Source organism: Dipodomys ordii, unplaced genomic scaffold (assembly GCF_000151885.1).
Source record: "Dipodomys ordii isolate 6190 unplaced genomic scaffold, Dord_2.0 Scaffold156, whole genome shotgun sequence".
Taxonomy (NCBI): domain Eukaryota; kingdom Metazoa; phylum Chordata; class Mammalia; order Rodentia; family Heteromyidae; genus Dipodomys; species Dipodomys ordii.
The window spans coordinates 2,718,411-2,746,177 of NW_012267372.1; the positions used below are offsets into that span (position 1 = coordinate 2,718,411).

General features: G+C 50.5%; 4 protein-coding genes across 7 annotated transcripts in view; 3 read left to right on the plus strand and 1 right to left on the minus strand.

The window, feature by feature from the left end:
* Window positions 1–8,725, plus strand: part of Itpkc (inositol-trisphosphate 3-kinase C) — a 27,386-nt gene extending 18,661 nt beyond the window's left edge. Inside the window, exons 2-7 of the mRNA XM_013032710.1 lie at window positions 429–528; window positions 1,547–1,760; window positions 2,756–2,960; window positions 4,902–5,003; window positions 5,770–5,841; window positions 7,499–8,725. Of these exons, the coding sequence (XP_012888164.1) occupies window positions 429–528; window positions 1,547–1,760; window positions 2,756–2,960; window positions 4,902–5,003; window positions 5,770–5,841; window positions 7,499–7,702 (897 nt within the window). The 3' untranslated portion in view covers window positions 7,703–8,725. The remainder of the gene's footprint in view (window positions 1–428; window positions 529–1,546; window positions 1,761–2,755; window positions 2,961–4,901; window positions 5,004–5,769; window positions 5,842–7,498) is intronic.
* A 292-nt stretch (window positions 8,726–9,017) lies between these two features.
* LOC105998043 (chromosome unknown open reading frame, human C19orf54) lies at window positions 9,018–13,716 on the minus strand. Of its 2 annotated transcripts, none has more exons than XM_013032645.1 (7): window positions 13,539–13,716; window positions 12,732–13,140; window positions 11,544–11,612; window positions 11,310–11,434; window positions 10,840–10,969; window positions 10,674–10,744; window positions 9,018–9,798 (listed from the first exon to the last, which is right to left on the minus strand). In XM_013032645.1, the coding sequence occupies exons 2-7, from the start codon at window positions 13,028–13,030 to the stop codon at window positions 9,461–9,463; spliced, it is 1,032 nt and encodes a 343-aa protein (XP_012888099.1). In that variant the 5' UTR covers window positions 13,031–13,140; window positions 13,539–13,716; the 3' UTR covers window positions 9,018–9,460. The 2 variants fall into 2 exon arrangements, with proteins under 2 accessions (XP_012888099.1, XP_012888098.1); XM_013032644.1 differs by having other exon boundaries at window positions 12,732–13,179.
* Window positions 13,717–14,081: 365 nt separating this feature from the next.
* Snrpa (small nuclear ribonucleoprotein polypeptide A) lies at window positions 14,082–25,813 on the plus strand. 2 transcript variants are annotated; one of them, XR_001175670.1, is made up of 8 exons: window positions 14,082–14,157; window positions 14,633–14,727; window positions 17,008–17,180; window positions 18,370–18,549; window positions 20,193–20,372; window positions 20,766–20,854; window positions 21,466–21,701; window positions 25,727–25,813. XR_001175670.1 is itself a non-coding variant. In XM_013032696.1 (7 exons), exons 2-7 carry the CDS (start codon window positions 14,655–14,657, stop codon window positions 21,623–21,625), a joined length of 855 nt encoding a protein of 284 aa, XP_012888150.1. In that variant the 5' UTR covers window positions 14,082–14,157; window positions 14,633–14,654; the 3' UTR covers window positions 21,626–21,870. The 2 variants fall into 2 exon arrangements, 1 of the variants encoding a protein (XP_012888150.1); XM_013032696.1 differs by lacking the exon at window positions 25,727–25,813 and having other exon boundaries at window positions 21,466–21,870.
* On the plus strand, window positions 24,940–27,718 carry Mia (melanoma inhibitory activity). 2 transcript variants are annotated; one of them, XM_013032698.1, is made up of 4 exons: window positions 24,940–25,639; window positions 25,727–25,860; window positions 26,674–26,784; window positions 27,633–27,718. In XM_013032698.1, the coding sequence occupies exons 1-4, from the start codon at window positions 25,375–25,377 to the stop codon at window positions 27,654–27,656; spliced, it is 534 nt and encodes a 177-aa protein (XP_012888152.1). In that variant the 5' UTR covers window positions 24,940–25,374; the 3' UTR covers window positions 27,657–27,718. The 2 variants fall into 2 exon arrangements, with proteins under 2 accessions (XP_012888152.1, XP_012888151.1); XM_013032697.1 differs by having other exon boundaries at window positions 24,940–25,860.
* The last annotated feature ends 49 nt before the right edge of the window (window positions 27,719–27,767 follow it).

The window sequence follows — 27,767 nt, forward strand, 5'->3', positions numbered from 1 at the left end:
CTTTCTTTCTTTCTTTCTTTCTTTCTTTCTTTCTTTCTTTCTTTCTTTCTTTCTTTCTTTCTTTCTTTCTTTCTTTCCCCAGGGTTTTTGCCTGCCTAGACTGTGTTCTATCACACTCCACTGGCTTGCTTGCTTCCTTTCCTCCCCTCCCCTCCCTTCCCTTCCTCCCTGCCTCCTTCCCAGCCCAATAATACTTATTATTACTCACAAGAAAAGTACAAAACAAAAAACAGAGGCAGCAATATTTTCCCTACCTTTGTTCACACCATTGGTGATCTTATGATGTCTAACCTCTATGAGGTCCCCTCACCCAACAAACTTGATCACAGGAAAGGGCTCTGGTCCCAGCAAGACCTCAGGTCCACCTTGTTTTCCAGCCTTTCCCTTCCCTGGCCTCTGCCCTCAATCCAGCCTTATCTGCCCCACAGACCAAACCCTGGAAGAAGCTGAAGACGGTGCTGAAGTATTCGCCCTTTGTGGTGTCCTTCCGTAAACACTACCCTTGGGTCCAGCTCTCAGGACACGCTGGTGAGAACTGGGAGGAGGGGGGCAGAGGGTGGGCAGAGGTCTGGTCTCCCTAATTTTTATTTTCCCTGCCTATAAAATGGCTTTGGTGAGGTGACAGTCACATCTCTTAGAGCAAGTCTGAGGAATACTCAGGCCCCAGGCCTAAGCATTTTTTAACTCAGTACCTCTCACTTGGCAGGCAGGTGCTTTACCACTTGTGCCACACCTCCAGTCTTTTGGCTTTAGTTTAGAGAGTCTCACTAAATTTTACTTTTCCTGGTTGGACTCAAACTAGACCAACCATGATCTTCCTGTTTCTGCCTCCTGAGAAGCTACAATTACAGATGTAACAAAACTCACCGCAGCCCTGAACTGGGCATTCTCATGTCAGGCTACAGCCGTGTGTGTGTGTGTGTGTGTGTGTGTTACAGATGTAACAAAACTCACCGCAGCCCTGAACTGGGCATTCTCATGTCAGGCTACAGCCGTGTGTGTGTGTGTGTGTGTGTGTGTGTGTGTGTGTGTGTGTGTGTTACAGATGTAACAAAACTCACCGCAGCCCTGAACTGGGCATTCTCATGTCAGGCTACAGCCGTGTGTGTGTGTGTGTGTGTGTGTGTGTGTGTGCGTGCGTGCGTGCGTGCGTGCGCGCGCGTGTGCCAATACAAGGGCTTGAACTCAGATCCTTGGTTCCACTTCTGGCTTTTTTTTATTTGGAGATGAGTCCCCTAGACTTTACTGCCTGGTTGGCTTTGACCTATGCTCCTCAGACCTCAGCCTCCTGTATAACAGGTGTGAACCACCTGCATCCAAATCACTCTGCTTTTTATTCATGAGTGGCCCTGGGAAGGTTACCTTCCCTTCTTGGACCTCGCTTTTTCCATCCATTGCCATGGCTACCCAAACTCTTTGAGGACTGCTGCATGGATGGAGTCAGGCAGGGTGTTGGCTTGCAGGGAGATGGGAGTGGGCTTGGAGGAGTGGCTGGGGAGTCTCTCGAACCAGTTTCTGACTGGCCCCTTGGTCCTACTGCCTTTAGGGAATTTCCAGGCAGGGGAGGATGGTCGGATTCTGAAACGCTTCTGTCAGTGTGAGCAGCGCAGTCTGGAACAGCTGATGAGTGACCCCCTGCGGCCCTTTGTGCCTGCTTATTATGGGATGGTGCATCGTGATGGCCAGGCCTTCAATCAGATGGAGGATCTCCTGGCAGACTTTGAGGGTCCCTCCATCATGGACTGCAAGATGGGCAGCCGGTAGAGTCTGGGCAGCATTGGATGGGGTGGAGGGTGTGTGGGGGGGGTGAGGTGGTGTGACTCCCCTTGTTCCACTTGGTGTTGTTTTACTACTTAAATACTTTTGATGGTTATGCAGGGGATTTCTTCGTGGTCTTGATTGCTATTGTACTCTTTCTCTCTCTCTTTCTCTCTCTCTCTGTGTGATTTTTTTTCCTGTCCTGGGGCTTGAACTCAGAGCCTGGGCTCTGTCCCTGAGCCACTCTCTGCTCAAGGCTGGTACTCTACCACTTGAGCCACAGTGCCATTTCCAGCTTTTTCTGTGTAGTTTATTGGAGATAAGAGTCTCACAGACTTTACTGCCTGGGCTGGCTTTGAACTGTGATCCTCAGATCTCAGGTTCCTGAGTAGCTAAGATTATAGGTGTGAGCACTGGTGTCTGGCTTGTGTGTGTGATTTAAAAAAAAAATTCAGGGCTGGGAAGGTGGCTCAGTGGTAGAGTGCTTGCCTTGCATGCATGAGGCCCTGGGTTCGATTCCTTAGCACCATATATGCAGAAAAAGCTGGAAGTGGCGCTGTGGCTCAAGTGGTAGAGGCTAGCCTTGAGCTAAGAGCTAAGAGAAAGCACCCAGGCCCAGAGTTCAGACCCTACGACCGACCCCCCCAAAAAAAAAATTGGTGTGGGTTGTGGGGCTTGAACTTAGAGCCTGGGAGATGTTCCTGAGCTTTTTCACTTAAGGCTAGTGGTCTACCACTTGAGCCATATCTCCACTTCTGGCTTTTTGGTAGTTTATTATAGATAAGAGTCTTACAAAGTTTCCTGCCTGGTATGTATTCAAACCCTGCACCTCATATTCCATCCTGAGTAGCTCTGATGACAGGCATGAGCCACTGGCACCCAGCTTTATTTACATATTCTAACCCATCATAGCTTGAACTGTGTCTTCATGTAAGGAAGGATAAACCTGCCAGCCTTGTGCCTTCTGATTTTCTTTGTCTCATCCTTGTGTGCTCAGAACCTACCTGGAAGAAGAACTGGCGAAGGCCCGGGAGAGGCCCCGGCCCCGGAAGGATATGTATGAGAAGATGGTGGCTGTGGACCCTGGAGCCCCCACTCCAGAGGAGCATGCTCAGGGCGCTGTAACAAAGCCCCGCTACATGCAGTGGAGGGAAACCGTGAGCTCTAGCTCTACGCTGGGCTTCCGGATCGAGGGCATCAAGGTGAGAGCCTGACACTGACAGCAGAACCAGACCTGGGGCTGTGCTTCCTACAGAGCAGGGGAGGCTGAGAGGCTAGAAAGACACAGCTGTGAATGAGAAGCAGGCCTTGGAGGATGGACAGGCCAGGTCTGAGGAAGACTCCACTTTTCTTTCACCCTGTAGAGAATGAGATGCTCAGATCTCAGCCTCCTGAGTAGCTAGGATTACAGGCGTGAGCCACCAATGCACAAGAGACGCATCATCTTCTCCTCTTGCTCTCTGTGGCCATGGTCAAGTCCAACCTGTATCTTCTACTGTCCTAGCCTCCTTGGGCTCCTCAGCTCCTCATATCCTCTGGTCATGACCTCCAGTTCTCTAGGAAGTTCTTTCCTCTTTGCTATGAAGATTGAAGATTTCTATTTTTTCTTTTTTGCATTCCTTTTCCCCTTCTTTTTATTACTTTTGAAATAGCTATTTCAGAATGTAATTTGAATAGTCAAGAAATAAGCCAGGTGTGATGGTGCATGGCTGTAATCCCAGCACCTAGGAAGCTGAGGCCAGGAGGATTGTGATTTCAAGACCAGCCTGCACTATGAGTTTCAGGTTAAGCTAAGCTACAGAGTCAGACCTCGTCTTAACAAAAGGGTGAGCTGTGATTGTAGCTCAGTGAAAAGGGCTTACTTAGTATCTGCAAGATCCTGGGTGCTACTGGAGAGAAATAAAATAATAAATAAAGCAAGCCAGGCACACTGGCTCATGCCTGTAATCCTAGCTACTCAGTAGGCTGAGATCTGAGGATCATGGTTCAAAGCCAGCTAGGCAAGAAAAGTCAGAGACTCTTATCTCCAACTAACCACAAGAAGCCAAAAGTGGAGCTGTGGCTCAAATTGCCAAGAGCTAGCCTTGAGCAAAAGAGCTCAGGGACAGCTCCTAGGCCCTCAATTCAAGCCCCAGTACTGGAACCAAAAAAAAAGAAAAAGAAAAAGAGAGAGAAGAAAAAAAAAAGAGGGAAGTGCATAGAAGCCAGGCATCATGCCCCATCCCCTGTACCCTACACCCAAGTCTCCTCCAAGCCTCACATCAGCTTTAGGAAGAAGATCCAAATAAACTTCCGTTTTCCAGATAGAGCACCTGAAGCTGAGTTGACTTAAGACTATCCAGTTAGAGACTGTCATAGTCACAACCAAAAGCCAGATCCCATTCTCTAAAAGCCTGGCTGGCTAAACTGGCCCAATCAAAGTTAGGCTGAGAGCTGAGTGGGTCACACCTATAATCCTGGCTACTTGGGAAGGAAGCAGAGATTGAGAGGATTATGTTCAATGCCAGCCCAGGCAAAAAGTTCACAAGTTCTTGCCGGGCGCCGGAGGCTCACACCTGTAATCCTAGCTACGCAGGAGGCTGAGATCTGAGGATTGCGGTTCAACCAGCCCCGGCAGGAGAGACCGTGAGATTCCTATCTCCAATAAAACCACTAGAAAACCGGAAGTGGCGCTGTAGCTCAAGTGGTAGAGCGCTTGCCTTGAGCTGAAGAGCTGAGGGACAGCGCCCAGGCCCAGAGTTCAAGCCCCACAACCGCCAAAAAGAAAAAAAAAAAAGTTCACAAGTTCTCAATAAAGAGCTGAGCATGGTAGAGTGTACCTATCATTCCAGCTATGCGGGAAGCCTAAATAGAAGAATCACAGTACAGAACAGCTGGGCATAGACGCAGGATATTATTTGAAAAACACCTAAAGCCCAAAGGACTGGATGTATGGCTGAAGTAGTCTAGAGCCTGCCTAACAACCCAAGACCTTGAGTTCAAATCCCAGTACACCTCTCCCCAAAGTTAAGACTTTGGAGCTGGGTTGAGCTGGGCCAGGCAGGTAGACTTGTTTGCCTTAAACATAGAGTAAGCATCTTGGAGGCCTATGGGGGGGGGGCCACAATCACAGCATTGACAACACCCCTTCACCCTTCTTGCAGAAAGCTGATGGCCACTGCAACACCAACTTCAAGAAGACGCAGGCGCTTGAGCAGGTGACGAAGGTGTTGGATGACTTTGTGGACAGGGACCGAGGGATTCTGGTGAGTGGAATGTCCTCGTCTCTAAATGCAGCCACCATCTATTGTCACTTCAAGTCATTTAGCTCTGGGCCTGGGCTGTTGCTGGCATGCTTTGCTCAGCGCTCACAGTCAGCTGGTGGCTTGGCCCAGGCTGGCAGAGTCCAGCCTGGCTTGACTTGGGTGTCTGCCTGCTGGCTCATTGTCTTGGCTCAAAATGGCCATCTGTCCTGATGGAGCAGACCAGCCCAGACTGCTTCTCACCTTGGGAACAACAAGCCAAGAGAGCAAATAGATGGGTCAGCCTTCCTGGTACCCGGGCCTGGAATGGCTGCATTCTGTTGGGCAGGGCAGGTCATGGCACATGACTAGGCCAAACCAAAAGGAAAGGGAAAGCCTGGCACTGGTGGCTTATGCCTGCAATCCTAGTTACTCAGGAGGCTAAGATCTAAGGATCATGGTTTGAAGCCAGCCAGGGCAGGAAAGTCCGTGAGACCCTTGTCTCCAATTAACCACTCAAAAACTGGAAGTGGTGCTGTGGCTCAAAGTGGTAGATTGCTAACCTTGAGCAAAAGAGCTCAGGGATAGTCCCCAGACCCCAAGTTCAAGCCCCATATCAACCAAAGAGAAAAGTAAAGAGAAACAGGTCCAGCCCTCCATGCAAGGGACTGTATAACATGCTTCACTCTTGTCTGTGCCACTCCAATGAATCCTACCCATTTCCCACTTTGGGGAGGCCTCTAGGTGGCTGACAAGTCTCTAACCAAGACACCTATCCTCTCCCACTCAGAGAAAGTACGTGGCCCGGCTAGAAGAACTTCGAGAAGCTCTGGAGACCTCCCCTTTCTTCAGGACCCATGAGGTGCGAGCCCCTGGACACCGTGGGTGTACATGAGGGAGGTGGGCCAGGCAGCCTGCGGGGACAGTGGACAGTGATAAAAGGGAGGCTCCGCTGGGTGCCGATGGCTCATGCCTGCCATCCTAGCTACTCAAGAGGCTGAGGATCACTGTTCAAAGCTAGCTTGGGCGGGAAAGTCCATGAGACTCTCTAGTTAACCACCAGAAAACGCAAAGTGGTGTTGTGGCTCAAGTGAGCAAAAGAGCTCAGGGACAGCAGCCAGGCTGTGAGTTCAAGCCCCATAAGCAACAATTAAAACAAGAGAGACCCCAAAGTTTGGCTGGGCTCCAGGACACAGACAGGAACAACTTTCAGTGTTACTGAGGTATGACAGAACCACTGGAGACTGATTTTGGGGGCATACAAAGCATTCCAGCTCTGACAAGAAGTTTTTTTTTTCCTTTTTGTCCTAATACTTAGGCTGAAACTCAGGGGCCTGCCCTACTGCTCAACTTTTTTGCTTATGATTAGTGCTTTACCACTTGAGCCACACCTTCAGTCTAGCATTTTGCTGGTTAAGTGGAGATAGAATCTCACAGATCTTTCTGCCCAGGCTAACTTTGAACCTCAATCCTGTGGATCTCCGCTTCCTCAGCAACGAGGAGACAGTAATTATTTATAGTGTCTGTTTTTATGTCTTCTTTATTTGGTGTCAGGCGCCTTTGCTGTATCACCCACATTCCTACACCATCTTTCTTGGGAAACATACTGCTGAGAGGGGTTGGGAAATCTATGAAGAGGTGGCCTCGCCCTTGGTGAGCATCCTCTGCTCACCAGGCTCCTTCATCTGACCCTCAGCTTCTTTCCTCTCTTTCCTGATGTCCCAATCTCCCCAGAGATCCAGAGACCTGGGAGTCAGATGGACCTAGATTCCAATCCCAGCTCTGCCCCCTCCCTAGCCTCCTGAGCCTGGCAGCCATTCCAGGCAGTCTCAATGTCCATACCTGGAAGACAAGGGACAGCACCCCTGCCACGTGGGCAGAGAGAGGATGACAGGCAAATTCATGAGAGCCCAGCCCCGAGTAAACCATTAGTAGGTGCCAGCTGTCACTGTCATGTTTGTTTTTAAACAAATGTCACCTTTGTTATCCTTGTCCCTGCCTTCAGGCATTAAATGGCAATCACAAAGGGAAGGCCCGAGGGTTCCCTCTCATCTCTGCTGCTCTGTGCCTCTGTGTGGTTTTGCCAGTTTGGTGACGCAACTTTTTTTGGTAGTACTGGGGTTTAAACTCAGGGCTTGCTCTTGGTAGGCAGGCATTCTAATACTTGAGCCACACATCTGCTTCTGGCTTTTTTGCTAGTTCATTGGAGATAAAAGTCTCACAGATTTTTCTGTCTGGGCTGGTTTTGAACCTGGATCCTCTGATTGCAGCCTCCTGAGTAGCTAGGGTGACAGGCAGAAGCCACTGGTGTCCTGCTGTACCCTTGCTTTATATAGAAGGAAGCACACACAGAGATTAAACCATCTCTCCAAGACAGCCCTGTGACAGTCAATCAGGACTTGAACTCAGGCCAGCTGGGACTAAGGATCATGCCATCTACCAGCCAATTCTCCCGCCAGCCAGGGCATAAACTTTGACCTTTGCCCACTCCTTCCTCACTGTCTGTCTCTCCCCTACAGGTGGTGGGCAGTTCCCTTCTCTTTGTACATGACCACACTGGCCTGGCCAAGGTGTGGATGATCGACTTTGGCAAGACAGTGGCCCTGCCTGACCACCAGACGCTCAGCCACAGGCTGCCCTGGGCCGAGGGCAACCGAGAGGACGGCTACCTCTGGGGTCTGGACAACTTGATAGGCCTCCTTCAGGGACTGGTCCAAAGTTGACCTACCCATCAGCTGCCAGGCTCATTCATGGGATGGCACTGCTCTGGCTTGGGAGGAGCCCCAAGATTCCGTGGGAGTCTGAGCTGGTGGCACAAGACCCGTGTGTGGAAGGTCTTAAGGCCCTGGAACACTAGGCAGCAGCGGGCTCTGCTATGGTCTTGGGAAAACACCAGCTCTCCTGACCCACGGGGAAGGCTTCTCCTGATAGCTGGGATGACCTGTGGCCACCCTTGTGAGCCCTTCCTGGTTCCCAGATCAGGCATCATTTACAAACATGGGGCCAAGTCTCCAGTCTCTGGAGGCTGTCCAAGTGCTGAGTGACAGGGCAGGACACTGCAGGGCACCTGCTGACACTGCCCAGGTCTGAAGTTCCTGGGTGGGGCACAGCCACTCCCTACTGCCTGGCTCTTTGGGATCCTCCCTTTTCCTCTGAGGACTCCCCTGATCTGCCACACACCCAAACCACAGCCACCTGCCTGCCGGCACTGTGACCAGCACAACCTCACTCCTTGGTGCACCAGATCCAGACTCTGGACCGCCTCCTCTTCCTGTCAGCCCCCTGCCCTGGAGCTCTGGGGGTCCTTCCTCTCAGCACACTGGGGCTGCAGGAAGGGGGTTTCTGAGGCCAGGGTAACAGGTTTTTTCCCTTGGGAATCCCTGTGGCCTTGCTCAGGAGGGCCCCCAGTGAAAGGGCAGGTGGCCCAGAAGCCCAGGTGGAGGTGCTGGCCATGACCTTGGGCCTGCAGTCCAAGGTCGACACCAAAGATTCCAGAACCTTGGGTGTGGCAGATGTGTCCACTGTTCCACTGCTGCAGCATCTGTGACTTTGGCTTCCTGGCCAAAGGGAGGACAGATGGCCACCGACTTGTTTCCCAAGCCAAGGATCTGGGCTGCAGGGCTGAGAAGATGGCCCTGTCCTTTTCTACTGATCATCTTCCTATGTATTTATAAACCAGGTAGTTGTTAGATTGGGGGGTTGGGTGGGAAGGGGTTTGAGGCAAATGGCTTCACTGCGCCTTTACCCACAACACCCCAATAAACAGGACAAAGTCAATATGGTGGGTTTTTTTTTTTCCTTTGTATCTGGGGTATGTGGGTTCACATTCATATTCTATATTTTAGTGCTAGAACAGAGAAGCAGGCTCAGGGCTGACTCAGTCCACATCTTTTTATTTATTTATTTTTAATCATGATGATCAGCCTGGTGCTGGTGTCTCATGCCTGTAAGCCTACCTTCCTCAAGAAGCTGAGATCTGAGGATCATGGTTCAAAGCTAACCTGGAGAAGGAAAGACAGTGAGACTATAATTCCTACTTAAACACAAAAAAAGCTGGCAGTGGAGGTGTGGCTCATGTGATAAGCACCAGCCTTGAGCAGAAAAGCTAAGGCACAACACATGGGCCAGAGGGAGGGTGAGATGGACCAGGAGAACTCAGTGGGAAGTGTTCTATGTGGTCTTCTAAGCAGGCTGGGGTTGGGGCCCAGGCAGGAGGTACCTGCAGATGTCCAGTGAGGTGACAGTTTCTTAGAAGATGCCCCCAAGAGGCAGGTGGGGGTTATATCAGGGTGGGATGGGAAGGATGTAGGGTCTGAGTTGTCTCCCCAGAGAGGGGGATCAGTATTCAACTCCAAAAGGGATGGGCTTGAGACAGGATAGTGGGGGGACTGGGGAAGGGTCTCTGAACTAAATCCACAGCTGTCACATGGGGAGAAGCTGGGGCACTTGTCCAGTGGTGACAGAGCTAAGGTGTGGTCAGGTCAGTGGCTTGACTCCCGTGATCTGAGGAGCAGGGCCTGGCCACAGAGGCCGGCACGCACCCCACCAGTGGGCACCACATACACCCGTCCATCGGTGGCCCTTGCGGGTGAGAAGTCTGTCAGCTGCAGGTTGCTATCTCGGACTTGATCATAGTCCCACAGCTGGTAGTGCCAACTCTTGCCTTGCTTGGAGAGAAGGAAGACGGTGCCTGGAGTGCCTTCCTCTGGTAGGGATGGTAGGTGGCTGGCTGCACCAGGCGCAGGGTGGAAAAGGCCTGGCATCTCAGGGTCCTCCAGGTAGCTGAGGCTCAGTGTACCCTGCACACCCACCAGGATGCCTAGAGGAGAATAGGAGAATAAGAGGAAGAGGAGTCGGATATGGCTCATATCCATCATCCCAACCAGGAGGCTGAGATCTGAGGATCAAGGTTTGAAGCCAGCTGGGGCAAGAAAGTCCATGAGACTCTCATCTCCAAAGAACTACCTGAAACTGAAGTGGAGCTATGGTTCCAAGTGGTACAGCGCTAGCCTTGAGCAGCAAAGCTTAAGGACAGTGCAAGGCCCTGAGTTCAAGCTCCAGTACCAGCACAAAAAGAGAAATGTTCAACTGCCTAATTTTATAGGGGCTCAGCAGGCACACAGCTAGGTTGAGAGTGGGACCCAGGCAGCTGATCCCACACTCTGAAGCCTCAGGCATCTGAGGCTCTGCCCTGTGGTTTAGGGCAGTGGGAGGGGGTGACACTGGAAGGAGCAAAGCCTGTCACCTCCAGCCCTGCAGGAAGAAGATGCTCAGGAAGAGCCCTCAAGGCCACAAAACCTCCATGAACAGGCTGAGAAGAGCTTCCATTCCGGCCTCCTGACATGTACAATTGTGGCCTCTTCCAAGGCAGGGGGGTAATGAGGGTGATAGGCTGCTGATGCTTCCTGAACTGGGTCACGTGCCAAGCACTGGTCACATGCTCTACTGTCACCTTCCATTTCCAGATGCGATGTACCTTTGTGGAAATCCCAAACGGGAGCCCTGAGGCACCTACTGCTTGCCGCGTCTCATGCTTGTGTCACCTGTGGGGGACATGGGTGACCCAGCTCTGCTCTGCCCCAAGTGCATGGCCTGGCTGTAGAGCATCAAGGCAAGGGCAAGAATGTGGGGAAGGCCAATAGGGGGTTGGGGAAACCCAGAGAGGGGGTACAGGGACAAAGGAGGGGATCTCACCTGCACACACTGCCCAGTGGGCCTTGTGGCCCTTCCTCAGGCATGGCTCATGATTGAAATCCTCATCGTAGCTGATGTGGATGTTAAGGACCAAAGGCCCAAGGACCTGCCCTTTGTACCCCCTGCTTCCCCTGCCCACCCGTCTGCCTCCCAGGCCCTGGGATACGGGATAAGCATGGGCTGTCCAGTGATGAGGTGCTGTAGGACACGAGTTCGGTTGGGACCACCCAGGCCACCATAGATCAGCTCGGCCTGGCAGCCCAATGTCTCCTGTGCCAGCCTGCCCATGTCAGCCACTGCATGTGAGAAAGAGAGAGAGAGCGAGCTCACTATATGCCTAGCAACATGCCAAGGGCTTGCACAGGATCCATGTTTCCAACCTCAATACACCCACCAACACTTGGGGACAAATACAGAAAAGAAAGCATGAAAAGCCAACCAGTAGGCAGAGCTGGGCTTGGAACCCAGGCAGCCTGGCTCCCCAATTCAACTTGGTAACCATTCTGGCTGACTAAACTAAAGGGAACAGGCCTGGAGAATGGAGTGAGCGGCTTTCCCCCTTATCCTGCCTCTTTAGCTCCTTTTAGGGAAGACCGAGGGGAGCACTGGCTTGAAGCTCTTTCCCACTCAACTCACCAGAGAACATCTCTCCCTGGGCTGTGTAGCCTCTCTCCATGGCTACCTGTACGAGTCTCTCCAGGGAGATGCCACTGGGGGGTGACAGAAGGGTGCCAGCCATCCACAAGGCCACCAACCCGCACCTGGGAGAAACAGCCCCAGTTCCTTAAGCCTGTTGTCTTTATTGGACCTTTGTATACCGTAAGGTAGAGATTAGAAGGAGTTTCCATTCCCTCCACCCAGGGCACATACTGAGGGCCTTCTTGGATGAGGGATGGCAGGTCAGCACAGAAGAGAATCCACTGCAAGTCACTCCGGAATCTGAAGGAAAAAGAAATGCCTGGATTCATAAACTTCCAGCACTGAGCATGGGAACCCATGGCTGCTCAGGAAGAGTTCAGGAGATAAGAGGATTAAGGTTCGAGGATGCACTGGTACAAGATTGAGACCCTATCTGGAAAACAAACTAAAAGCAAAATCTAGAGGACATAGTTCAAGTGGTATATTGAGGCCTTGACTTTTTTTTTTTTTTTTGGTTGTTGTTGATTGTGTGGTCTGAGCTTTTGGGCCTGAGCACAGTCCCTGAGCTCTTCAGCTCACGGCTAGCACTCTACCACGTGAGCCACAGCAGCACTTCTGGTTTTCTGGTGGTTAACTGGAGCTAAGTCTCACAGAAGTTCCTGCCTGAGCTGGCCTTGAACTGCAATCCTCAGATCTCAGCCTCCTAAGTAGCTAGGATTACAGGTGTGAGCCACTGGTGTCCGGCCAAGCCCTAACTTTAATTCCTTGTACTACTTAAATACTCCCAAATTCTCCAGCCACGTTGTATATGTGTATGTGCACACGCGTGAGCATGCAAGTGCACGTATGGGCCAGTCCTATGGCCTATGGTCAATCTGTCTTCTCTCATCACATATCTCCTGCATGACCTGCTTGGCAGCACTGAGGGTTCCTCTTCTCCCAGAAATCCTCACACTCCCCCAGCTTGGATCAGACACCCACCTCTGGATTCTATCACCACAATCCTGGCTACTATGGAGATAAGTGGTGGGCCCAAAATTTGACTGCCTTTTCTACTGGACCAGGCACTGGCACATCATGGCTGATAGGCCTTAGTAGAGGATTGAGGAGTTGGGAAGGTGGCTCAGTGGTAGAGTGCTTGCCTTGCATGCATAAGACTCTGGGTTTGATTCCTCAGCACCACATAAGCAGAAAAAGCCAGAAGTGGTGCTGTGGCTCAAGTGGTAGGGTGCTAGCCTTGAGCTGAAGAGCTGAGGGACAGCACCCAGGCCCAGAGTTCAGACCCCACGACCACCACCACCACCAACAACAACAAAGAATTAGAGGACAAATAAACTCTTGAGAGATAACAAGTGATCTCGGAGACAAGGTCACTGTCACCCAGATGAGCCCAAGTGGGGTGAAATGTGGAGACCCTACCGGTCCTTGTGCAGCTTAAGGAGCCTCTTCACATCTTCTCTGCCCTTGGCAACAGGGCAGGACTTCTCCAAGGCTTCTTTCAGGAGCTGACTCTTCTCAAGGCCATAAACATGAGGCGTAACAGCACCCATGGCAGTGGGTGGAGGAGGCAGTGGAGGTGGTGGAGGGATGGGGGCCTGGATACCACAGAGAGGGAGTGAAAATGAGACATTCAAGAGATTTGTGGATAGAGGAGGTGGAAGGATGGGGGCTCTTGGAGGGACTAGTGACTCTATGGGAAGAGGGCACTGAGAGGTCATTTTGGGGTCTTCAGGAGGCAGGATTCCCCAAAAGCGTTGGTCTCAGGGATATAGATTTCAAAGTTTTAGCGCATCCAGATGTGGTGGCAATCTTCTTGTAATCTCAGCACCTGGGGAGATGGGAGGATCGTACGCTACATAAGAAGACCCTGTCACAAACAAAAAAAGATGTTAAGAGTTTAGTTGCCGACTGTGGTGGTTACCCACTTATTGTGAAGGAACAAAGACTAGAACCTGAAACCATGCGACAAGGACTGGGGTTGACTCCAGGGATGGGAGGCCTGAGTGGGGTCCTTAAAGCTGGAATATTTGTGCTAGGAGGTTGGGGTGAACTGGGTTATATATGTATTGTAAGGCTTATCTTCCCCCTCTGGAGCTGGATTCCGTTTTGTGTTATAAGGGGCCAGATCTAAGCCGTGGACCCACAGCTTAGAAACCTGAGGAACTTAAACCCGAGGATCCCCAAAGCCACACTGCCCAAACCCAAGTTCAGAACCCGGGAGCTGACCTTTGAGCCAGAGGTCAAGAGGTCAAAAGGGCATCAGGCAGGGAAAACAGCCGAGCAATCAGAGGAGGTCCCGGAATCAGCAAGAGGAAAAGTCTTGAGATTGGAGACATCTGAGACCGCCAGGCTGTGGGATGAAGTTTAGGAAGTACAAGGTGCCGCCCTCCCGCGCAAAATGGCAGCTCCGGCACCCCGTCTTTGCCACGTCACGTGGACGATCGCGCAGCGAGGGCCCACCCCTTTCGCCTACCACGTGACTCGAGCCGTGAGAAGACCGGGAAGAGGTGTTGCTTCCGAAAGACGACTTCCGGAAAACTACAGCGCGAGCAGATTGGCTAGGAACTCGTGACCTTCGCTGATTGGGCCCGTAGGCCGGGGCGCGGCGGAGCGCGGAACGCTCGCAGGGGGAGGGATTTTTCCCACTGAGGCGGGAACCCAGGCGTCTTTTTGATTGGCAAGTTGGAGCCGAGGGGATGAGACTGACTCTGATTGGTCAATCTTCGGAATCTCCGTGCGGGGATTGGTTATTCAGGAAAGCAGAGGTGGGGCCAAGGAGGAAGCTCTGTGGTCCGGTCTGAGGGAACGTAGTTGAAGCTATTTGGCGGAGCTGCCGCTTTTGTTGGTAAGTTATCTCGACCACAAAACAGCCATCGGCCCCCGGGAGGGTGGGAGGAGTACTTGGTGCTGGGCCTATTCGCACGTAGTTTGGGGATTTTTTTTTTTTGCGTTATAGGAGTTCAGGTTATCTTAAAGTATCGCTGCTTTCTTTAACTGGCTCTACATCCGGGGTTTTTCGCCCGCACTGCCCCTTTTCCGTGTGGACCAATAGATATCGCCGCTTGGCACGCTCCGCCTATTGGCTCGCGTGGTGCATCTTGGGAGTTGTAGTAAACTTTTGGAGGTTGCTCTAAGCACGCTTTCTGGAGGAGCAGGAGTCCCACGCACGCATTGTTTCTCTGGGTGTTCCTTCAAGTCCCACAACTCTAGAGCCTGCCTGTCTTCCTCTTAGCCATCCCTGAGCAGACCCCGTAAGGCAGTTGAGTCAAAAGATTTGGAGTAACGCAGACTAAAGTCACTTTCTAAATTTTTTTTTAAAGCTCTACCTCAGATTCTCACAGAATGGCAGTTCCTGAGACCCGCCCCAACCACACAATTTATATCAACAACCTCAACGAGAAGATCAAGAAAGATGGTAAGTTTTTGGTGTAGTCTGGATTGTAGATTACCCGGCATGAGTTGATGCCTTTCCATTTCCAGCATTCACTCTTGCTGTATCCTCCAACCAAACCGGGGGTGTGGGGGAGAGGGCTAACCCCACTGGTCTTTGTAAATAACCTCTGCCTCCATCTCCAGCCTATGCTCTGCCCTTGAACCTGATCAGCATTGGTAATTCATTTAGGCACTAATTTATACAGGATCTCTCTTAGAAGAAGCCTTACTGGATTTCTCCTGCCTTCCCCTGAACCCCAGATCATTTTGTGAGTCATCAGGCTGTCTTTCCACTGGCCTATGACATCTTCGAGCGCGGAAACTGAGATTGTCTTGATTTCAGGGGTGTTCTCATTGTTTAGATCCTCTTTACCTCCACTCCAGAACTGGGATTACAGGTTTGTTCCACCATCTCTGTCAGGCTGTAAAAGTTGAATATATGTAATCCTTACATTAAGCCTGCAGGAGACTGCTGTTTTATTTTTTTCCCCCCATTTCTTTGTTACATACTAGGATTTGAGCTCTGCCTTGATCTTGCTGGGCTGGCCCTCTACCATTTGAGCCACACCCTCACCTCTACTTTTTATTCTTTATTTTGGAGATGGAGGCTCACAGACTTTTCTGCCTGGGCTGGCCTTGAACTACAGCTATCTGGATATCGGTTTCCTGAGCAGCTAGGATTACAGGAATGAGCTACCAGTGCCTGGTTATTGGAATGAAAATCTATTTAAGAACAACTTATTCTTGGAAGTGGAGGTTGGTTTAATGGTAGAGGGGCAGCCTTGAGTGGAAAAACCAAGTGAGAGCATAAGGCCCTGAGTACAAGCCCCAGTACTGGCATACAAAGCAAAAACTTATTCTTGAGCTGGGAGTAGTGGTTCACTCTGTTGTCCGAGCATTTGCAGGCAGAAAGATCTGAGGTTTAAGGGTGGCCAGTGTCACAGAGCTATGTCTTGTTTTTAAACAAATCAAGAACAATAACAAAAGCTCTCTCACCTCTTGCCTGGGATGTAGCTAATGGGGAAAACGTACAATCTAACTATGTGTAAGGTCCTGACTTTGATCCTCAATACCAAAACAAATTCAAACCACCTCAATTCTTGTAATCAACAAAACTCTTAGAGTTTTTAGTTATACCCAGTGGACTGAAGGGAGAATGAATGTCAACTCTTTCTACCATCTCTAGACAGTTGGTCACAAGATCAGGCATAGTGTTGCACCTCTGTATCCCGCCACCTGCCCTCCCCCCCAATTCAGAAGTTGGAGCAGCTGAGAGTTCAGAGGCCAGCCTGAGCTATGTGAAAAGGGGAGGGGAAAAAAAGAAACCATCAGAAGAACCACAGGAGCTTGATGGAATGAATTTAGGTTATTACTAGGCACTGGTAGTTTTTGTGTGTTATCCTAGCTACTCAGGAGGCTGAGAGCTCAGAATTGTGGGTCAAAGCCAGCTTATAAAGGAAAGTGCAGGAGATTCATATCTCCAAGTAATCATCAAAAAGCCAGAAATAGAATTTTTGCTCAAGTGGTAGAGTGCTGGCCTTGAGTGAAAAAAAGCTCAGGGGGTTGGGAATGTGGCTTAGAAATAGAGTGCTTGCTTAGTATACGTGAAGCCCTAGGTTCGAGTCCTCAGTACTCCATAAACAGAAAAAGGTGGAAGTGACTGTGGCTCAAGCAGTAGAGTGCTAGCCTTGAGCAAAAGAAACTCAGGGACAGCACCCAGGCCCTGAGTTCAAGCCCTAGGACTGGCAAAAAAAAAAAAAAAAGTTGAGAGACAGGGCCCAGGTCTGGAGTTCAAGCCCCTGTATCAGTGCACACAAGAGTAGATTTTTTTTTTTTGGTTGGTTTTGGGGCTTAAACTCTGGGCCTAGGTACTGTCCCTCAGCTCTTTACTTCAAGGCAAATGCTCTACCACTTGAGCTAGGGCCACTTCCAGTTTTCTAGTGGTTTATTGGAGATAAGAATCTCATGGAGTTTCTTGCCTGGGCTGGCTTTGAACCGTGATCCTCAGATCTCAGCCTCCTAAGTAGCTAGGATTACAGGTGTGAGCCCAGATACTATTTTGAGCCTTTCCCACGACGCACTCCAGCACCTTCTTGTCCCCAACCTGCTTGTTCTCCTCTCTTGTGACTGTGCAGTCAGGAGAGGTGACTGACCTGTGACATTCTGGATGCTCTGTCCCCTAGTTGATACAGTCGAGTCCTAGGATATGGAACATAGGCGTCTGGTTACAATGTGGTCTTCTCTTCCTCTTCCCTGCCCACAGAACTGAAGAAGTCCCTGTATGCCATCTTCTCCCAGTTTGGCCAGATTCTGGATATCCTGGTATCACGGAGCCTGAAGATGAGGGGTCAGGCTTTTGTCATCTTCAAGGAAGTCAGCAGTGCCACCAATGCCCTGCGCTCCATGCAGGGTTTCCCCTTCTATGACAAGCCCATGGTAAGGAGACAGAGAGAGAATTTTGTTAGAAAGTCCTTTGAACTTTATCAAAACACATAGCTACTGCCACCTGCTTCTCGTTTGTGGTTGTTGTTGACGTCAGTTGTGGGGCTTGAACTCAGGGCCTGGGTGCTGTCCTGAACTCTTGCTCAAGCCTACCACTTTGAACTACAGTACCACTTTCAGTTTTCTGATGGCTCATTGGCGATAAGAGTCTCACAGACTTTTCCTGCCCAGATCGGCTTCCATCCTCAATCCACAGATCTCGCCTCCTGAGGTAGCTGGGATTATAGGCATGAGCCACCAGCCTCCAGTTTATATTGCCTGCTTCTTGCACTTTCGTGCTTCAGGCCTAGTCAGAGCAGATGGCAGTTGCCTGTTCATGGGAGCCCTGCTCCCCAAGTTCCTTGTCCACACCACAAGGCTCCTTTCGAGACTTGAGTGAGGATTCCTTGCTCTCCTGCTTCCAACACTGTAGCCTTAAGCTTCCTAGGACAAATACAGTCTTTACTCATGATGGTTCCTGACCACCTGGGGCCTTTGCTTTCTTCCTTCCTCTCATCAGTGTCAGCAGGCCTAGCTCTTTGTGTGGCCATTCCTGTGCTAGAAGGCTCTGTCTCCAGATAGCCTCATGGTTGGCTCTCCCCCAACCCCCTTTGTGGTCTGGACAAATGTCACCTCCATGAGACCTTTCCTGGCCACCCTGTCTGCAGATGTCACTTGTCAACATGTTGGAAGTCATGTTTCAGCCTTCTTTCCCGTGCTGACCGCGCTCCATTGGACAGGGCTTCTGTGTGCTCACCTGGCCGTCCTCCAGGCCTGGAGTGGGGGCCCAGCCTCAGACAGATTGTCCCTTAGAGGGCTGAGTGGGTGAGTTTTAGCACCTGCACCGCTGAGCTCTGTCCATGTGTGAGCAGAAGCTCCCCTGCACGGGGCTGGTGGTGAGGCAGTTCCATCTGTCCCCTAAAAACCCCAGCGTTCTCACTGTGTGTCAGGTACAGCCTGTTCTAGCACTTACACTCAACCCTCCTCTTTTCCCAATGGGAAGCATCCCCCAGTTTGGGCATGAGTAAAATTGCAGCCAAGCAGTTTCTGTAATGGTTCTTTTCCAAGTTCCCGGTGGGTCCAATTTTTTCCATCCCAGGCAGTTTGGCTCTGAATCCCACACCTTTCCTTCTGTTTTTGGTAGCGCATCCAGTATGCCAAGACGGACTCGGATATCATTGCCAAGATGAAGGGGACCTTTGTGGAACGGGACCGCAAGCGGGAGAAGAGGAAGCCCAAAAGCCAGGAGACCCCATCGGCCAAGAAGGCTGTGCAGGGTGGGGCCGCTGCCCCTGTAGTGGGAGCTGTACAGGGGCCTGTCCCGGTAAGCCACCAGGCCTCCAGCAGTATCAGGCTCTCGCTAGGTGGGGAGACATCTTCCTTGGGATTCAGACCCCTTCCTTTTTTTGTGTCAGTCCTAGGGCTTGAACTCAGGTCTGGGCACTGTCTCTGAGTTGAGTTGTTTTTTTTCCTCGAGGCTGCCACTCTACCACTTGAGTCACAGCACCACTTCTAGATTTTTTTGGTGTGAGGATAAGCGACTCAGAGACCTTCTTGCCCTGGCTGGCCTCTAATTATGATCCTCATATCTCAGCCTCCTGAGGAACCCTCCAAGGTTTACAGGTGTGAGCCACCAGTGCCTGGCTCCATTTTTTTCTTTTTCTTTTTTTTTTTTTTTTGGTGGGTTTGGGGCTTGAACTCTGGGCCTGGGTGTTGTCCCTCAGCTCTTCAGCTCAAGGCTAGCTAGCACTCTACTGCTTGAGCCACTGTGCCACTTCTGGTTTCTGAGTGGTTTACTGGAAATAAGAGTCTCACAGACTTTGCTGCCAGTGCTGGCTTTGAACTGAGATCCTCAGATCTTAGGCTCCTGAATAGCTAGGAATACAGATGTTGAGCCACCGGCACCTGATTCTTCTTCTTCTTCTTTTTTTTTTTTTTTTTTTTTAACAAATACAGTGTTTTTCTGGGAGGGGCAGAGGAGGTTTGAGCACCTCCCCTGGGTAGGTTCTCTTTTTTTAATACCTATCTCCTCTACTGGACTAAATTTCTGAAGTTTATTTTTCTCCATTATCTATTGCCTGATTTCTTTCTTCACCTTGATTTTGCTGTTTGTCTGTCTGTCTTTCTCTCTTTCTCTCTCACTTTTTTTGGTCAGTCATGGGGCTTAAACTCAGGGTCTGGATATAAGGCTAGTGTGAAAACAGTTGTTTCCACGTTACTAAACAAGGAAGCTGTTTGTTGAAAATAATACGTGGAAGTAAAGCCAACAAAATGTGAAGATCCCAGTTCAGAGCCGTCCCAGGCAGGAAAGTCTATAAGACTATCTAATGAACCAGCAAAAAGATGTGACATTAGTAGAGGGCCAGTGAAGCAAGCAAGCAAGCCGGGAGAGCTGGAGGCCCTGAGTTCAAACCCTGGATCGTCGAATAAGCAGGAAAAGATACACCAATGGGGCAGACAGAAGAGTCTAGAAATATCCATATATACCGATCCCTTTTTTATTTTCTTGACAGATTATGGCTGTGTAGCCCAGATACACCTTGAACTCAATCCTCCAGCCCAAGTGCTCAGATTACAGACATGCACTCTTACACCTGGCTGAGTGTGGGCTCTTTTCTCTCTTTCTGTCTTTCTCTTTTTGGTTGGTCGTGGGGCTTGAACTCTGGGCCTGGGTATTGTCCCTCAGCTAGCTCTTCAGCTCAGGGTGATTGATCTACCACCTGAGCCACAGTGCCACTTCTGGTTTTTGAGTGGTTCATTGGAGAGAAGAGTCTCACGGGGACTTTTCCTGCCTGGGCTGTCTTTGAACTGCAATCCTCAGATCTCAGCCTCCTGAGTAGCTGGGATTACAGGCATGAGCCACTGGGGCCAGGCTCTTTTTGTCTCTCATCTGAGGGCACTGTAACTTGCCTTCCCTTGGCTTCGCCTCCTACCTTAGTGTGTCGATCTCATCCTCTTCCTCTGCAGGGCATGGGCATGCCGCCGATGACTCAAGCCCCACGCATCATGCACCACATGCCAGGACAGCCGCCCTATATGCCGCCTCCTGGCATGATTCCACCACCAGGCCTCGCGCCAGGACAGATCCCACCAGGAGCCATGCCCCCGCAGCAGCTCATGCCAGGGCAGATGCCACCTGCCCAGCCTGTAAGTGTCCTGTGCCTCCCCAGTCCTCTAAAGCAGAATAGGGGAGCAGAATGGGCAGGGTGGTAGAGAGCTGTTTTAGATGGAGTGATCTGGGCAGCCGTCTTGGTACTGGAGCGGAGATCCCAAAGTATAGGGCAAGTAGCTGGGGGTGAGGAGGGCGGCCTAGTCAGAGGCATCAGCCTGTTGGGAGGTGTGAAGGCCAGGGGGAGGCCGGAGTAGAGGCCAGCATCTAGATTTATCTGCCGAGTGCCAGTTTGTGCAGCTGGCCTTGTACCACACTTTGGAGGTGTGGGGTGCAGATAGAAATGTAGGAGTGCATGTGGGGCCACCAAGCTCCCCCCCACCCCGGCTTGCTGCTCTGGTGTTCACGCTGGTCCCCTCCCTCCTCTGCAGCTTTCTGAGAACCCACCCAATCATATTCTGTTCCTCACCAACTTGCCGGAGGAGACCAACGAACTGATGCTGTCCATGCTCTTCAACCAGTAAGTGCAGCCACGAAGGGAAATGACGCGAGTGGGCTCAGGGCTGTGCTCTTAGCCCCCTGAGCCAGCTCAGGCCTGGCAGGCAGCAGGGACTGCTATGGAAGGGGGAGGATTCCAGGCTGGGGCTGTGGGAGAGGCCATCTGTGGAGATGGGGTCACGCTGGTCTTGGTTTAGCCTCTGAGGAGGGGATCAGTAAACTCCAGGTTTTAAGCCTTTTGTGTGTGTATGTGCCTTTCCTGAGGCTTGAACTCAAGGCCTAGACACTGTCCTTGCACTTTATCACCCAAGGTTGGTGCCCTACCACTTGAGCCACAGCTCCACTGCTGGGGTTTTTGTTTGTTTGTTTCATTGGAGGTAGGAGTCACATGGACTTTTCTTGCCCAGGCTGGCTTTGAGCTATGATCCTTACATCTCAGCCTCCTGAGTAGCTAGGATTACAGGTATGAGCACTGGTGCTTGCCTGTTGTCTTATTAGCACCGTCCACATTTTGGGCCTGATAATCTGGCTGTTGTGAGAGCCTGTCCCGCCCTCTGTAGGATGTTTAGCATCTGTTCCCTAGATGCTGACATGAGGGGTGGAGCCCTGAGATCTGCTGTTCCCTCTTCATAGGTTCCCTGGCTTTAAAGAGGTCCGCCTGGTCCCGGGGCGGCACGACATCGCCTTCGTGGAGTTTGACAATGAGGTTCAGGCCGGGGCAGCTCGCGACGCCCTGCAAGGCTTTAAGATCACCCAGAACAACGCCATGAAGATCTCCTTTGCCAAGAAGTAGCACCCTTCCCCTGCCCCGGACTGCCCCCAACCCCGTCCTGGGGCCACCTCTGTCCCCCTTGGCTCAGTCCCTGAAGGTAAGTCCCCCTTGGGGGCCTTCTCAGAGCCGTGTGTGAGTGCGTGGTCGCCACACAGCATTGTACCCAGAGTCTGTCCCCAGACATTGCACCTGGCGCTGTTAGGCTGGAATTAAAGTGTTGTTTTTTTTTTGTTTTTGTTTTTGTTTTTTGAGGTTTGTTTTTTTTCCACAACTATTTGTCTGTCCCATTATTTTTTTGCTTTCTATGGTTCCTTCCCTTCATATCAACACACCCCAGGCTTTTAGATCTCACGGAATTTTGAGAAAACACACAGTTGGTATAATAACATTACACAAACTTAAGTTACATTGACTTCTGGCTCTTTTTCTGTCTTGTGTCTTCTCTTCTCCCCTCCCCTCCCCTCCCCTTTCCCCTCCCCTTCTCTTTCTTTCCCTCTCCTTTCCCCTCCCCTCCTCTCTTCTCTTCTGTTATGAGGCTTGAACTCAGGGCCTGGGCTCTATCGCTGAGCTTTTTTGTTCAAGGCTAGCATTCTACCACTTTGAGCCACGATTTCACTTCTGGTTCTCCGGGGGTTCATTGGATATAAGAGTTTCACACACTTTCCTGCTTAGGCTGGCTTTGAACCGCAATCCTCAGATCTCAGCCTCCTGAGTAGCTAGGATTACAGGTATGCCACCAGCACCCGACCGGTTCTATTTTCTAACTGCCCTGTGCAAGTTAGGCAGATTGTAGACCACACAAAGATGCACTTGTTAAGAGCACCCCATTTTGTCTGGATGCTGCTTCCTTCTCCTCCTCTCCACTGTCTGCTGTAGGGGAATGTGTAGTCTTTCTCCCTACATGACGTGAAGGTCAGGAAAGGAGGATGGGGTTGCTGCCATCATTCCGTGGTGCGGCCTTAATGCAAGTGGGCAAGTGGAAATGTCTCACCCACTGCACAGAAGCCATGGGCCTCATGGGCCTGGCGCTTGTGGATGTGTGGCTTCTGTGATCAGCTGATCCTGATTTCCAGTCTGGGAAACCACCCTTCTTTCCCAACCCCCCTTCCCCCCATTACCCCAAGGACTATGCATGTCCTGGTGGTATTTTGATTTTCTTCTGTTAATACCAGGATAATGCTTGTGCACACACCCACAGCACACTTAGTGTGTGCTTGCTGTCTCCTGTGGTGGGGATCGGGTGTGCAGTAAGCCAATGGTAAATGTGCTAATGATAGCAAAAAAACGTGCTCACTTGGCAATCCAGAGGTTGGGGAGCGGGGCAGGAGGTGGTTCTTGCGCATGCATCTGAAACAGGTATACAGGTGAGAGAGGAGTGTTCATATTCACCACTTCCTGTTTCTGGCCATGGCATATTACTGGACTCCAGGCCCTGGGTTTCTCCTCAGCTTGACAGAAAAGGAAAACTAAAGACAGCATTGCAGAAGGCTGGAGCTGAAGTACTCCCTGGGCTGAGCCCCCAGAAAAGACCCAGAACATCCAGGCCATTGGAAAGGTCTGGAAGCAGTACAGAGGGCTGGGGTCGAGTGAGAGACCTCAGGGTTCGAGGACTGTGAAGAAGGGAATGGAGCGGGGCTCCCATTTGCAGTCTCATTAATAGCATTGTGTCTCTCAGGGCCCTGCTGGAATGCCTGTGTTATGGAGGAGAAATAAATTTTCCATGGGAGTTGGGGTGGAGGGTGGGGTCCTGGATGAAGTGGATATGGCCACATTGAATAACCTTCACCCTCTGTTCCTCATGCTTTTGAAATTTCCTGCCGGATCTACAGCACATGAAGACAGTGGGGGACCCCCCCTCCGCTTTTCTGGGGGGAATGCCGCTGAACCTCTTGATCATACCTGAAGACACAGATAATACCAAATCTCTACAGGGTCTTTGCCAGTCATCATTACAAATTTGTTTAATGCAGCCTTGATCTAGGATACTTTGCTGTCATGAATTATGCAGCAATGGATAAGTAAAATTGAGATTTGGGAAATTAATTTCAACCATTATGGGCTACAGCTAATCATAGTGTGTTCTAAAATAATCTCTTTTTGGGGGGTTGGGAGGGGACAGAAACTCTGGCCTCACCCATTCAAAGCATATACTTCACCAACCGACCCTTGATTTCTTCACACACTTGTTTACCCGAGGTGGGTTTACTGTTTGTCTGCCCCTATGCAAGTTTTTCACTTCCTGATGAGTCTCCAAGGCCAAGAATAGGAACTAACATAATGTGTATGATCACATATTTATTGAATGAATATAAAAAATTACTCCTTTAATTTTAATTGCCGGTCCTGTGGCTTGGAACTCAGACCTTCTTGTTTTTGCTCAAGGCTGGCACTCTACTACTTGAGCCACAGTTCCCCTTCTATCTTTTTAGTAATTAACTAGAGATAACAGGCACAGGCTTTTTTGCTCAGGCTGGCTTTGAACCATGATCCTCAGATCTCAGCCTTCTGAGTAGCTATGTTTACAGGAGTGAGCCACCAGGGCCCAGCTACTTTTTAATTTTGAGTGGGGATCTCAATGTTTCCCATCCTCCAACTTCTCAGTCTCCCAAGTAGCTGGAATTACAAGTATATACCATTAAATCTGGCCTTTTGTGTGTGTGTGTGTGTGTGTGTGTGTGTGTGTGTGTGTGTGTACTGTGGATTGATCTCAGGGGCTCTAGCCTTTTGAGTCATTTCTCCCACTCCAGAATCTGTACACTGTCATTGCCCTGTGAAATGGAATTATAATTGCCTCTGCTTAGGTGGTGCCAACCATCTATAAAAGCTGGACTCTGGTGGCTCATTGCTGTAATCCTAGCTACTGGAGAGGCTGAGATCTGAGGATTACAGTTGAAAGCTGGAGCAGGAAAGTCTGTGAGACTCATCTCTAATTAACCACCAAAACCTGGAAGTGAGCCGGGCACCAGTGGCTCATGCCTGTAATCCTAGCTACTAAAGAGGCTGAGATCTGAGGATCGGGGTTCAAACCCAGCCCAGGCGGGAAAGTCCATGAGCCTCTTATCCAATAAACCATCAGAAAACTGGAAGTGGCACTGTGGCTCAAGTGGTAGAGTGCTTGCCTTGAGCTGAAGAACTAAGGGACTGCGCCAAGGCCCAGAGTTCAAGCCCCATGACTAACAAAAACAAAACCTGGAAGCAGGAGCGCACAGAAGCTCAGGGACATCGTCTACCCCCCCCCCAACCAATAAATAAGTAAATAAATAATCTGAAATGTACCTTTGGGAGACTGTAGGAATTTGCTTTTGTGATCTCCATTTTATAGCTAGGAGGGGTGGTTTGAGAGGAGGACTTAGCCTAGCCCTGGTCATCTGGTCCGGAGTTTGCTAGTGAGCAATAGAAGGGGAGGCATTGCCTGAGGCCCAGAATAAGGGGCTCACTCAGCATCTGAGCCCTGAGGCTGGTCCAGGTAATCAAAGGTTGCCTTGTTTTGTGCCCCCACCCCTCCCCTACCCCACACAAGGAAATTCCAAGATGAATTTCTATACTTGCTCTAGTTCTGTCCCTGGGGACAATGGGAGATAGCAAAGTACCAGAGTCCAGATAACTTAGCTGACTCAAAAGATGATGGAATTGAATATCTTGGCCTCAGATGGTTGGCGAGGGGAGGGGTGACTCACTTGGAGTGGCCTGGTTTGCTTTGGGGCCCATCTGGGGGCATTTTCTTAGACTGATTGCTCTTACCTTGGAAGTGCTTCTGGCTGCCAATCTGGATGGTGAGTGTGGTGGGGGAAGTTTGGTTTAGGGCGGAGACAAGGCTTGAGAACACAGGTTTCCTTGTGTCTCAGAAGGGGAGGAGGGGAGGGATGGCAAGAGGAAAGAGACCCCACTTGTTTGCTTGCTCACAATCCATGATGGCGGGGTCTGCACTGTTTCTTGTCATCTTCTTGCTGTGTGCTTTCCCGGGGCCTGGAGGGGCAGGCCGCCCCATGCCCAAGCTGGCTGAAAGGAAACTCTGTGCGGATGAGGAATGCAGCCGTAAGAGTGGGGGAACCCAGGAGTTGGGGGTTTGGGTTGGTGGATTGTGTGGAAACTGTTGTCATTTCCCTTCTATTCCTTCCCCAGACCCCATTTCTATGGCGGTGGCCCTTCAGGACTACGTGGCCCCCGACTGCCGATTCCTGACCATACACAGGGGCCAAATTGTGTATGTCTTCTCCAAGCTGAAAGGCCGTGGCCGCCTCTTCTGGGGAGGAAGTGTGAGTCTGGAGTGAGACAGAAACAGACAGGGAGAGAGACAGGGAAGGATATGGGGCTGGGGTCAGAGCAAAACCTGTTTCTCACCTAAAGGGAAAACCAGAGGCGGGGTGGGGGGGGGAAGGGGGGGAGAGAGCTCTGTGACATACTATGTTTGTCATAGGGATTGAATTCAGGACCTGGGCACTGTCCCTGAATTTTTGTTCAAGGCTAGCGTTCTACCACTTGTAGTTAGTTGGAGATGAGCCTCATGGAGTTTCCTGCCTGGGCTAGCTTTGAACCATGATCCTCAGATCTCAGCCTCCTGAATGGTTGGTGATGTGAGCCACCAGCAGCCATCTAGCTACTTTATTTTTACTCTAGTAACTGTGGTATCATTTAGCACCAAGTCCTTTTCTCTTTCCCCTGGAGACAGAGTCTTGATATGTAGCTACACTGGCTTTGAACTCACTGTACACACCCCTGGTGCAAAAGTTGATCCTCCTGTCTCATGCTCCCAAGTGTTGAGATTAAACGTATCCACCACTGTGCCTGGGGCCAGCTTCTTGTCTTGAGTATCAAAGATAGAATGGGGAATGATAACCTTTCCTAGTGAAGGAAGACAATAAGGAAACCATAAAAAAAAAAAGTAAATGTGGGCTACTGTATTCCTACAGAGTGACTAGGAGTGCTCAGGGAGGGCCTCTGAGCAGTTGACATTTTAGTGGAAAGATGGAGGTAGGCATGTGGAGATCCAAGAGAGGAGAGCATAGAGGCTTTTAGCTGGGATAGGAATGCCGTCTTCCCAGATCAGGTTTTCAACAATTCTTCTTCAGGTCCAGGGAGAATATTATGGAGATCTGGCTGCTCGTCTGGGCTATTTCCCCAGTAGTATTGTCCGAGAGGACCAGACTCTGAAACCTGGCAAAGTTGATGTGAAGACAGATGTGAGTTTCCTGGGGCTGGCAGGGTTCTGGTGGGAAGACCCTTGGGAGTATGATGGGCAAATAGGCTCTGCAGCTGCTTTGCTGTTTGAGTTGGGACAAATTCATGTATGTGTGTGTGAGCGCTGGTACTGGGGTTTGAACTCAGGGCCTCCCTCTCTCACTTGTCTCTATTGTTAAAAACTGGCATTCTGGGGCTGGGAAGGTGGCTCAGTGGTAGAGCGCTTGCCTTGCATGCCTGAGGCCCTGGGTTCAATTCCTCAGCACCGCATAAGCAAAAAGAAAGAAGCCGGAAGTGGCGCCATGGCTCAAGTGGTAGAGCGCTAGCCTTGAGCTGAAGAGCTGAGGGACAGCGCCCAGGCCCAGAGTTCAGGCCCCATGACTGGACCCCCCCAAAAAAACAAAAACAAAATGGCATTCTGTTGCTTGAGCCACACAGCCACTTGTGGCTTTTTGCTGGTTAATTGGAAATATGAGTATCGGATTTGTCTGTCATAGCTGGCTTTGAACTAGGATCGTTGGATCTCAGTCTCCTGAGTAGCTAGGATTATAAGTGTGAGCCACCTAATTTTTTCCTCCCTTTGAGACAATCCTCTCTGTTGCTTAGGCTGGACTTAAACTCTCCATCCTCCTGCCTCAGCTTGCTGAGTTGCAGGTCTTACCCAGTACCACTGTATCAGGCCCTTATCTACTTTGGAGGAGCAACAATTAGAAGACTCTCGGTCAATTTGCATAGGTCTTGTGTGGCCAAATCTAGTTCCTGTGGCTACAAGTTTTTTGCTAAAACCACTAGATCCATTGTGGCATAATTCCTCATTTTCTTTCCAACGTTTTGCCTTTCTCTTTTTCAGAAATGGGATTTCTACTGCCAGTGAACTCAGCCTACCACTGTCTCTGCTGTGCTTTAAGCAAAATATATCAGCCCAGTGCAACTGCCTTTCTGTGGTTTTTTGGGTGGATTAGGGATGTTACAAAGGAAATGTTTC

What these genes read in the sequence shown, in the direction of transcription:
- Mia (XM_013032697.1), top strand. Translation starts at nt 25,375, where the DNA reads ATGGTGAGTGTGGTGGGGGAAGTTTGGTTTAGGGCGGAGACAAGGCTT. An exon ending in GCCTCTTCTGGGGAGGAAGT is followed by an intron (nt 25,861 to 26,673) that starts GTGAGTCTGGAG and finishes ATTCTTCTTCAG; the next exon opens with GTCCAGGGAGAATATTATGG. An exon ending in AAGTTGATGTGAAGACAGAT is followed by an intron (nt 26,785 to 27,632) that starts GTGAGTTTCCTG and finishes TCTCTTTTTCAG; the next exon opens with AAATGGGATTTCTACTGCCA.
- Snrpa (XM_013032696.1), top strand. Translation starts at nt 14,655, where the DNA reads ATGGCAGTTCCTGAGACCCGCCCCAACCACACAATTTATATCAACAAC. An exon ending in CGAGAAGATCAAGAAAGATG is followed by an intron (nt 14,728 to 17,007) that starts GTAAGTTTTTGG and finishes CCCTGCCCACAG; the next exon opens with AACTGAAGAAGTCCCTGTAT. An exon ending in CCTTCTATGACAAGCCCATG is followed by an intron (nt 17,181 to 18,369) that starts GTAAGGAGACAG and finishes TGTTTTTGGTAG; the next exon opens with CGCATCCAGTATGCCAAGAC.
- LOC105998043 (XM_013032645.1), bottom strand. Translation starts at nt 13,030, where the DNA reads ATGACCTCTCAGTGCCCTCTTCCCATAGAGTCACTAGTCCCTCCAAGA. An exon ending in CTTAAGCTGCACAAGGACCG is followed by an intron (nt 11,613 to 12,731) that starts GTAGGGTCTCCA and finishes TTTTTCCTTCAG; the next exon opens with ATTCCGGAGTGACTTGCAGT. An exon ending in CCAGGGAGAGATGTTCTCTG is followed by an intron (nt 10,970 to 11,309) that starts GTGAGTTGAGTG and finishes TCTCACATGCAG; the next exon opens with TGGCTGACATGGGCAGGCTG.